Below are 11,478 nucleotides of genomic sequence, written 5' to 3' on the forward strand. Positions count from 1 at the left end.
AGAAGCGGGGCGTTTGCCAACTTTAAATGAAGGATGCGGCGGCAGTCTCTTCTTCAACCCTGCAAGATATACGGGTTGAGACTTCCAATATCTGCAGATCTATGCTTCTGAATGTAAACATAGTCTAATTTCACCCTTTCTGTCAATGTAGTTGCTTCGGCCGCAAAGCCGATGTTCGAAACTTGTATTGAAACAACGCCAAAAAGGCAAAATAAATGAATTTATTGTTTTTTAAGGCCTCTGGAATAGGCCCCAATCTTGTACTGGCCTCTGCGTTTAGACTTTGCATGTTTACAGAAAATGAAGAAAAATAGAGTTATCCTTTTTTAGGGCCTCTGCTTATACTGGCCTTTTTAGGCTGGTATGTTACAACGTACTCTATCAGTCTTCTATCCTGGATTGCCCCCTAGTGTTAGGCGGCGGAGCGAAAACGCGATGGCACGTAGCACTATTGACAGTAGTGACAGGGCCTGGGGGAGGTGGAGGATCCTCGCATTCCTAAACTCCAGCAATGTGGCGCTTGAGGAAACGGCCATTAATAGGATTGCAATGAATGGTACTGTCCAAGTCGCGCAGGTGGTATGCCCCCTTGGGGAGTATACGATGAAAAATAAAGGGGCCTTCCCATCGAGCGGACCACTTGCCCCGACCGTCGGTTTTTTCCCCAAGTGGGAGTACCGCGCGCCACACTTTTTGGCCCTCAGCATAGCTCTGTCCGCGCGTGACTTTATCGTACGAACGCGCGATGCGTTGTTTCTCGAGGATGAGATTGTTGAAAGCAGCGACGCGGTGCTCGTCGAGATCTTCAAGCTCCTGCCACATAGCTTGGACGTAATCCTCGCCAAGTAGTTGATGCTGTTCCTGAACGCGGAGTGAAGCTATATTGATCTCGAGGGGAAGGACGGCATCATGACCGTACATGAGAGCGTACGGGATAGTATCCGTCGGGCCGCGCTTTGAAGTGCTGTAAGCCCACAAGGTGTGGTAGAGTTCCTCATGCCAGACACACGGGTTCAACTCCAACATCTTGCGGAGGATGCCGAGGATAACCTTATTACTAGCCTCCGCCTGGCCGTTGGACTGTGCATAATATGGCGTAGAGTGGAGAAGCTTGATGTCGTAGTCGTTTAAGTACTTAACAACTGAATCAGCCATGAAAGCTGCCCCCCTGTCCGTAACGATGCACTCCGGGATACCAAAGCGGGAGATGATATAGCGGAAAATAAAGTTGCGCACCGAGTTGGCGGAGGCAACCTTGAGTGGTTTGGCCTCGACCCATTTGGTAAAGAAATCGGTGGCGACGATAATGAACTTTTGTTGCTCAGAAGAATGGGGATGAATGATGCCAACGAAATCTATCGCCCAACCGCGACCCGACCAAGGTTTAATGATGGGCTGCAACGGGATGTTGGGAATATGTTGCACTGGTCCGTGAGCCTGGTAGTCTTGGCAACCTTTGGCGAAGGCAATACAGTCTTTCAGAATGGTTGGCCAGTAGTACCCATGACGACGGATTAACCAACGCATTTTTGGCCCGGCCTGGTGCGAACCGCAAACTCCACAATGTACTTCGCGCATGACACGTTTAGCTTCGTTCCCATACACGCAGCGGAAGTCGTTTCCGTCTTTCCCACGCCGCCGGAGTTCGCCATTGCGTAAAACAAAGTTTAAGGCGAGGAAACGTATCTGCCTGGAGTGAGCGGCGTCGTTGGGGTTCTGGAGGTAGGCGATAAATGGTAGCCGCCAATCCTCGTCAATAGGGTCCAAGGCCGCAACTTCGGGGGTGGCGGCCTGAAACTGCCCCCTAGCGATGAAAGAGGGAAGAGTACGGCGCTCGACCTTGGGCAAACGTTCGCGCACGCCGTCGCGCAAGCTAAGGCCGGATGCTACCTGGGCGAGCTCGTTGGCGGCGAAGTTGAACTCACGTGGTATGTGCTCGATGTAGACGTCGTCGAATCGATCCAACACCTCAAATGCCTTGCGCAGATATGGTTCAATTGACGAGCTTAAGCACTTGAACTTTTCCACCAGCTGGTTAACGACTAATAAAGAATCGCCAAAGATCCGAACCTCGCGGACTCCTAAATCCAACAAAATCTCTAGTCCGATGATCAGCGCCTCGTACTCAGCCTGGTTGTTGGTACATTTGAAATCGAGCTGGAACGAGTAGGAGAAGCGATCTCCGGCGGGCTTGGCTATGGCTATCCCAGCTCCGGCTGCGGTATCAGTCCGTGAACCATTAAAGTACAGGGTCCATGGAGCGAGTGCCACAGCAGCGAATTCCAACTCGCGAAACGCCGTGAGCTCTGAGGGTGGGTGATGAGCGAGAAAGTCTGCTATTGCCTGTCCTTTTACTGCCTTTTGCGAAACATATTGCAACGAGAATTCAGACATGGCTAAGATCCACTTGCCGATGCGTCCTCGCAAGATAGGGCAAGAGAGCATGTATTTGACCAGGTCGGATTGAGCGATCACAACCGTGGTAAAGGCAAGCATGTAATGGCGCAGCTTGCACCCTGCAAAATATAGGGCAAGACACAACTTCTCCATTGGTGAGTATCGTGTCTCACACTCAGTTAACACCCTGCTAAGGTAATAGACAGCGTGTTCTACCCCGTTCACATCGTCTTGGGCCAGGAGTCCGCCGATGGACAAGTCGGCAGCGGCGATATAAAGTTTAAGCGGGGTACTGTCGCGAGGTGGGATCAGGACTGGTGGGTTCGTAAGGTAGTCCTTGATTCGCCCAAGCAGCTGTTGAAGCTCCTTCTTTGTGTTGGGGGGTGAAGCGGTGATTACCGCCTGTGCCTTGTCCTTTGGGATTTCGATGCCTCTTTGATGCACTAAGAAACCAAGGAAATCACCGGCCTCTGTGAAGAAAACACACTTGGCGGGGTTCATCTTCAAGTTATGTCGGTGCATCCGTGTAAACACCTGCCGCAGGTCTTCAATGTGGGTTGCCTGTGTTTTGGTTTTGACTACCACATCGTCGATGTATACTTCGATCAACTTCCCCAAGATGTCATGAAAGATGAGGTTCATGGCACGCTGGTACGTTGCCCCCGCGTTTTTAAGTCCGAAAGGCATGACAACATATTCGAACGCGCCGGCAAAACCAAGGCAGCGGAAAGCGGTCTTGTGTAGATCTTCCTCAGCGACGGGAATCTGATGGTATCCGGCCGTTCCATCCATAAAGGATAACACCTCGTGCCCCGCGGCGGCATCAATGAGTAGGTCAGCCACATGCATGGGGTATATATCCTTCGGTGTTGCGTTGTTTAGGTCGCGGTAATCAACACAGACGCGCATCTTGCCATTTTTCTTGCGGACGGGGACAACATTGGACAGCCATTCGTTATACTTTGCCACGCGAATGATTCCCGATCGGTGCATGCTTTCGATCTCTTCCTTGACTACGATCAGAGTCTCAGTTCGCATGAATCGGCCGTCCTGCCGTACCGGACGTCGGTCGGGATAAGTTGGTAACCGGTGGCAAACTAAGTCCGGGGACAAGCCGGGCATGTCTTCGTATTTGTCGGCAAAGCAATCCCTGTACTCGCATAACAGGGCAAGAAGGGTTTCCTTTTCGTCCTCCGCCAACTTAGCACTGATAGAAATAAGTAAGGGCTTTTCTGCAGTCCCTACGTCAACTTGTGAAATGGGGTCGCGGACTTGAGGTAGTGTGTCGTCCAAGGCGACGGGAGCTAAGTGAATAACTTCCTCCTTGGTATCGGAATAATCCACCACTTCATCTACATATTCCATAGTCGCGACCTTGTCGTAGGCTTCGCGTTCTGCCCAGTACGAAAGGAGTCTTTCGCACAAGGACTCGCCAGCCTCGCGTGCCTCCTCTGAGAAGGCACTATTCATCAGAACGGGGTGTGGGATCCGTGATGGTGTGAGGACGTTGCAAATCGTCCTTCGCCTGGGTAAGTCCCCATCGCGTTAGATTGGAGGCCGTTATTCCATATGGGCGGCCTTTGTTATCGACGCCTTGAACATCCAACGGACCCATGTCTGTAGTATAATATTGGGCATCGTTGAAGTTGGCGGAAATGGAGAATGGCCGCGGGTCGGCTTTGATGATGACCGCTTCACGGTTCTCGGTGTCCCAAATCATGAGTTCTTGGTGCATGGAGGAAGGTACGTAAAAACTTCTGTGGATCCAATCTCGGCCAAGAATTATGCTGTAAGAGGAAGCGCATTTGGCGATGAAAAAGGTGTAAACCCGTGATGCCGGCCCGACCTTGACCGGTAGAAATAGCAAGCCTAGGGTTCTGGACACTTGCCCGGTGAAGTTCTTGACTGTTAAGGACGTGGTTTGGATCATCGAGCGCGGGATGTCTAGTAGTCCCATGGTACGGGTTGTGACAACATTGACCGCGGCACCGGTGTCGACCATGACCTTGTTGATCATTTTTCCTTCGACTTCGGCCGTGATATGCAGTGGCCGCGTGTGAGTGACCATGTCCAAAGTTGGTGTAGAGAATGTTAGAGTTTGCTTATGTTTGATGTTGCTCGTAATTTCCACCTGTGGGGCGTCGTCGGCCGGTGCCGGAACTGGGCCCATTTCGCTGCTGCATGGCGGGGGTATGCTACTGACATCCTCGCTGCTGACGGGAATATCCGCCGCACTGCAGGTTGTGTTCGGTGGGAGAGCGTATCTTTCCGAAATGAAGAACATCATCCCGACTTGAAAGGCGAATTGTTCAGGAACTGGGACCAGGGGAGTGTCAATGACCCCGTGTTCCCCTTCGAGCACCGCGAAAGCGTCTGCTTCGTGGCTAAACCCTTCATCAGCACCCAATCCTGAGACCTCTACCATATTACAGGTGAATGATTCTGCCTGCTCTTCGTCCCGGTCTTCCTCTAGGTTAAGTCGAGGTTCTGAATGTGCCACGTCGCCTTCTGAATTCTCGCGGAAACGCTGGGCCATTTGTTGGGCGAGGTTAGGACTAGAGGGCGCCTGTGCGGCTATTGGTGGCTGTTGAGCCTCGGGTTGCCGCGAGCGCCATACTGACTTAGTTGAAGGCTGATGGTCCTTGGCTGGTTGTTTGTCTGTTGCCAAAGGAGCCTTATCGTTGTCTTCCTTTTTCAACCGTTGTAGGGCGGATATTCGGGGAACCATCCGAGTCTCGGGCTCCGAGGTAGACCGTGCCCGAGGCTGGTGTGGTGGTGGTGGCTCCCTTCTGATATTGGCCTCCGGATTTTGACGTTCCCGTTGCCATAAGGGCTGAGACGGTTCGCGTTTGGACTCTAGGTCCAGGGTCGTGAACAGCTTACGCCTAGGACCGGTAGGCGGAGCCCTTCTCCGCTCGGGCTCCGATGACGGCCTGTGCCTGGGAGCTTGTTGATCCCCTCTCTTTTCAGGCTCTGGTGACGGTTTGGGCCTAGCAAGTTGTGGATCCCTTCTTCTTTCAGGTTCTGGTGATGGCCTGCGCCTGGAAGGCTGTGGATCCTGCTTTGGTGGAACCGCGAGTCGGCAAAAGACATTTGCTTTGGGTGCAGGCTCGTCGCTGAACTGCTCGCAAATCCTTGGGGGTGTGATAGGCGGCATTTGAAGGAATGCGCGCAAACCCTCTGCTTCCCTCCACATCCGCTCAGGCGTCTGTGCGAGCTGTGAGGGAAGCACAGCGCCCTCTTCGACAGCCCGTAAGGCACGTAGGATACTACCGTATCGCTTTTGGATTCGCTTCTTAGACTTGCTGATGGTAACTGCCTTGCCCCCTTGCTGTGTGTACCAGACCCCATCCTTGATTGCTGATTTGGACGTCGGGGGAATATAGGGGTCGGTTAGGACGCCTTTACGAGGGATCGAGGCCTCGTTGTTGTGACGCTCACCGCTGGAGTCTGACATGTCCATCTCACTTGTGGCAGGGGATGAAGGTACCGCCTCTGCCCAATGTGTATAGATGAACGTCTCGAGACGCTCTATCCTCCTTTCCAGCTCTTCTCGAGTCCTGGGACTCATAGGCTGGGGATCTTCAACGGGGAACGGTCCATCGTCCCTCATGACTGCTTTGCCCTTATCTTTGCGAGAGGGGCGGTCTGTTTCGAGCTTACCGACCAACTGTCGAGCTGGGTCGTCTGCTTTCCCCTGCTGGTTATTCGGGACAATATAGTTATTCGCCGACCGTTTGCGATTTCGGCCCGGCGGTTCATGTAAACCTGCATTTGGCGACAAGTCTAATGTGATTCTTCGTTGGCCGACTCGAGGCCAAGCGAAGTCAGCCGTTACGATCATGAAGTCGCCCTTATTCTTAAAGCGAATATACCTGAGGTCGAGCCAGTCTTGAACCTGGTCTCTGAGTTGCTGGCATTCGCAGGTTCTGTGCCCTCAGCTATTATGAAACTTGCAGTGAATGCGCCCCTCCTTATATTCTATGTATGGCAAGGAATTGGCCACTGTGACGAGCCCGTCATCAATGAGATCGTCTAAAACCTCATGTGCAAGATCTTCGTTGTAGGTGTATTGGCGACGTGGCCGGCGGGCACCATCGTCACCTTCCTCGCGGCCCCTTTTAGGTGCCCGGCGTCGATCTTCGTCCTCGGTCTGATCGGCCCAGTTTACCTCGACCATGCCAACTACAGGCGGGAAAGGGTCTATATTAACCAACGAGGCCGTACTACCCGGTGTTTTCATCTTTAGTTCGCCTGAGTTCAGCCATGTCTGCAGCTGGTCTCGAAGCTTGACACAATCTTTGGTGTCATGATTGTAAATATTGTGGAAGGCGCAGTACTTCTTATCTTTCAACTCCTCCTTGGGCGGCATCTTGTGATCCAAGCGCACGTATCTTGCCTCGATTAGGTCATTAAAGACCAGATGGGCGTTCTTAGCATCATAGGTGTATGACTCGTACTCTGGCTTCGTCCATGCAAAGGACTGGATGGTGATCGGCTCGCGCGTTATTTTCAGGTTTTTCAATTTGTGAGCCAACGGCTTGCCAGTCAATTCTACTGCGCCAATATCTTCATGTTCCTGATCCGGGCGAGCTTCCTCAGACCTTTGATAATATGAATCATAAGTAGGGGCCTGCAGGCTTAATGCCCCCACTGTCCGATTCTTCCCTGGTATGTAGGTTCCTTTGGAGGCATTTGTTTTGTCATCTAACTCGTTCAAGATTAGCTCGTAGCTACCGACTTTGTTAATCAGGTCACCCATGGAAGTAAAGCGCTCTCCGTGATGCTTCAACCGCTGGCGGTGCTCCAGGCCTCTGATAGCCAACTTAACCGCTTCCTGCTCAGGTAGCAGGTAATCACACTTGGCTTGCTGGATCTTGAAACGCTGGAGGAAAGAAACTCCAGACTCCATGCTTTGCTGGCTCATCTGTGTGAGGGAATCGAGGCCGACTTCAGGTTCAATTGTGCCGTATGTCTCTCGGAAAAGTCTCTCCATAGTGGGCCAGTCGGCTATTGACCCAGGCTTCAATCTGGAGTACCAGGTAAAAGCAACTCCAGATAGAGACGTCCCAAAAAGCTTGAGTTTGAGCATATCATCATTCCCGTATTGGCCGCATTGGACTTTGAAACGAGCCATATGTGTTGCTGCATCTTCCCTTGTCTCTCCGGAGAAAGTGGTGAAGACAATATTCTTAAATCCATGAGGGAAGGGATATTGTGTGACGCTATCAGGATAGGGATCACGATAATGCAAGTTAGCATCACCTTTTCCGGTTTGCTCCTTGACTATGCTCGAGATGAGCTGGCGCCAATCGGCTGCCGTTACTGGTGTGGACTCTGCCCCCTGATCGTGGCCGTGCCATGCAGAGAGGCTAGGGGCCTGCACGATGTTCTTAGGGGTCGAACTAGAATAAGCTATAACTGGGTCATCTGGTGTCCCGATCCCTTGAGATGGGAAGACACCAGCGCCCCTGAGTGTGACTCCAGGGCCGCCCGGCGAGGGTAGAAGGGGTGGCGTCTTTGACGAACTGGCCCCCAATGTGAATTGGGGAGTCTTCTGGGCCCCGACCTTTGGATTTCCTCTAGGGCGTTCATTAGGTGGAATGTACCTTGAGCCCTCAGTTGCACTTGAACTGGCTAAGTTCAACGTATGATTTTTTGGTGCCTGAGCCCGTATCCAGTCTTCCACTTGCAGGACCCTTATGCTCAGATTATCATGTCGCTCTTTGTAGTCCTCAAGCTTTTCCATGCTATTCTTACTTCCAAAGAAAGAAGCATTCTGCTGTTGTTGTAGCTTGGTGTCGTGTTCGTCCAAGCGACGGGTTTGCTCATCCAGGGTTTTTGTAAAGCCGCCCTGCTCTGATCCAATTCTTTCTGGATCCTTTGAAGGGAGCCTTCCACCAAGTCTTTATTTTCCCTGACTTGACCAGCAACATAGTTAAACTCCTTGCTGAGCCTAGAAAGGTTTTCTTGGTTAGCGAGCCAGATAGTTCTATCCTTAGTGACCTGTTCAGAGAGGTCTTTGACGCTTTGCTGGGTGGTGTCGACTTTCGAGCTGAGCGAGTCGAGATTATTCTTCAGTTCCCCAAACATCTGGCGGACTTCATCCGCGGGCAGAGTAGGTCCTGCGTCCTGGGTTGATCGTGAACCTGTCATTGTGGTTTCGCTATGGTCGGGGTTGCCAAACCGAGCGAGAACCTCTTCTTGGGTGAGAGATCGGCAAGGGCTTGTATTGCGGAGATTTATGTTTCAAACAAGAAATCGAGGGTCTCCCGTATGGGGATCCGCCTGATTTCCCAATGATGACGAGAATGTTATACTCCCGGTCCCACTGGGCGTGCCAATGTTTTGGCCACGCGTCTCAGCATGGGCAGAGTCGGAACTCCGGTGACTCAAAAGTAAAAAAGGAGATTGTGGGGCGTGCCACCTCGCGGACGAGGAAAGAAATGCGCTGCGGCTAGACTTCTAAACAAGCGAAGAAAGGGTTACCGGTGCCACCTCGCAGACGAGGGATTACGAGTAAAACCTCTTGTCACCTGTGAATCGATACTCACTGTTAGAGCGAGCAGAGCAACAAATAGGGAGAAAGGCGAATCAGGGAGGGGTCTGAGAACTAAGGCGAAATGCACTTAGAACTTGGGGTTTCGAGGATGCTCGAGGATTTGTAATTGTTTTGTATGATTTGATTGTGTGTGTCTTTGCTTGTTGTGTAGAGCTCCCTTATATAGCGATCCGCAAGCAATTCGCAGAGACCTAATCACAACTCACTCGGACTCACCAATTAGAATTCCATAAGGATACAACCAGCTCGCGAGCCGTGCGATCCATGCAACACGTGTCCAGAACAAACCTCGCCTAGGTCTCGCTCACCGCCCCGCATCATCTCACTGTAGCGTCGTACGCGAACTCGAACACTAAGCGATCCTATCCTGCGGAGTACTACAGTCCATTTCCAACTCTACCTCGCCATGCACTGCAGAATCCTACACGAACTGAAACAAAGGATCCCGCGAGGACATTGAATCCCGCGGGGTATCGGAATCCTTGCAAAACTCCAACTCGCGTATTGCCAGACCTCGACACCCTTCGTGGGCTTCGCATTAAAAAATGGCCACAAGTACTGACCCAAATGTTATCCAAAACATACCCCGAGTTTTGGACCAAAATACCCACTGGGCTCAAACACGAGCACCAGTCATCTTCCAGCTATAAGATGGAGTCACCAATCTTGACCAAATACCTATGGTTGATATGTTGATTATGTTCTTCTGGGTTAACATCACCAAAATCTCATCTAAAGATAAAACACTTGGACTAATGAAATTAAAATGAAACATAACCAAAGACGATCGAAAACCTCTCTTATGTGGTAGTTACATACATCGATTTGGACCATGACCTTCTTCATGCTGAGAGGAAAGTGAGAGCTAGGCTTTCTCATCATATTGAGGGATTGAGAATTTGAGATGCCTTTCATCTAAAAGAAACCTACAATTTTCGGCATCGGTTGAGAAAGAAAACCATTTCTTTTCTGAGAACCTCACACATGTAACAAATTAAATCCTTTTCTAATTTTTGAGAAGAAACAAATTAAGTCTTCAATAAATGCATCACAATACCCCCCATGATCTAGAATCAAGCTGATCATCACCCCGACCCATGAGGAAGAAGGAAGGAGCCAAAATCTCTTTCTTCTTTTCTTCTTCTCGTACGTACATAATTATACGTCAAACCCCATACACGTACATACTCACATCGATCAATCATCATGCACCCAGGGCCTTACAACCCACCACCTCCAGGCGCCTATCCGCCTTATGGGCCCTATTACGGCCATCCTGGCGCTGGCAGTCGTAGAGGTGGCTGCAGTTGCTCAAAGGTGTATTGTTGTTGTTGCTGCTGCTTGTTCATAATTGTAGCGCTGATCGTCGGTGCAGGTGTTGCTCTCTTTTTCATAATCACATCCAATGTACCCAAATTCTACATTGATGGCTTTGAATCCAAGTCCTTCGGTTTTAGCGACGATGGGAGCCTCAAGTCACAGCTTCAGGCCACTGTAAAAGCTGAGAATCCCACCAAGTACCTCGAATTCGTTTTTGGAGAAGCAAAGGACCCAAAGGACAACTCGTTCGAAATTTTTTACTAAAATCTCAAGATTAGTTCGGGGACCCTCCCAATTTTCACTTTATCCAAAAAGAACACAACAACGATAAAAATGGATCTCAATGGGGAGGTGAAAAAGATAGTTTTGCAGAAGGCTCCGATAAATCACTTGCAGATAAATTGAAGAACAACGACAATGTCCCTCTGCTTGTTGTAGCGAAGGTACCAATTAATAAGTTTAAGATTTCAGGTACTGATATACTCAATGGTATGCAGTTCGTGGTTAATGTCAACACCACCATGAACGTCAAGAATTTGGCTCAAGGCAAGAATCTCGACATTTCAGACAAAAAAACTGACATAGCTGTTGTTATTGACAAAAGTACTTATAAGCTTATTAATGGTAAAATCGATTTTTTCTAGAATGTATACACAAACTAATACTGCAGCGGTTATATTTATGTCATCCGTCGTGAAAGATTTTCTCCACGAACTGCAACACTGCAGATTTATAGATTTGTCAGTCTGCTTCAACTTTGTGTACTCATTATTCAAATTGAACGCTAGCTGATGAAGGAAAGTTTTTGTCCCTTGTTGGTTCAAGCTCCCTTATTGATCAGTGCATATCATAAATTCATAATCCTACTCGTTTTTTCTATCCTTTAATTGTTGAGGCATGCTTGTCATCAATGGTGTTGCAGGGTAGCTTGTTTCAGTTTCACATAGATGGGTTACTGGGCTCCAAATTTGAATTTTGGGTTTAATGTGGTCTTCCTTTTGTTTGGGTTTACGATTGTCTTATGTATCTATATTTTATTTTATTTGGGCTTTCACCCTCTTTCATGAAACTGAAATGATAATGAAATTGCTTTTTTCTTTTTGTGAGAAATCGAAAAGAAAACAAGCGCTTCATTAATTTAGTTGGTTTCTTTTCGAAAAATTTGATTTCTTGTGGGTGTAATCCTAAAAGATGGTTAT

At 49.7% G+C, this 11,478-nt stretch overlaps 1 protein-coding gene across 1 annotated transcript; it reads right to left on the reverse strand.

Moving 5' to 3' along the window:
* Positions 1–498: 498 nt before the first annotated feature.
* LOC101304797 lies at positions 499–3,762 on the reverse strand. The gene has a single exon (XM_004305968.1). The coding sequence runs from the start codon at positions 3,760–3,762 to the stop codon at positions 499–501; it is 3,264 nt and encodes a 1,087-aa protein (XP_004306016.1).
* Between the last annotated feature and the right edge of the window lie 7,716 nt (positions 3,763–11,478).

This window comes from Fragaria vesca, linkage group LG6 (genome assembly GCF_000184155.1).
Source record: "Fragaria vesca subsp. vesca linkage group LG6, FraVesHawaii_1.0, whole genome shotgun sequence".
Taxonomy (NCBI): domain Eukaryota; kingdom Viridiplantae; phylum Streptophyta; class Magnoliopsida; order Rosales; family Rosaceae; genus Fragaria; species Fragaria vesca.

Bases quoted from the DNA above. Each gene is read 5' to 3' on its own strand.
- LOC101304797 (XM_004305968.1), bottom strand. From the start codon at position 3,762: ATGGAATATGTAGATGAAGTGGTGGATTATTCCGATACCAAGGAGGAA.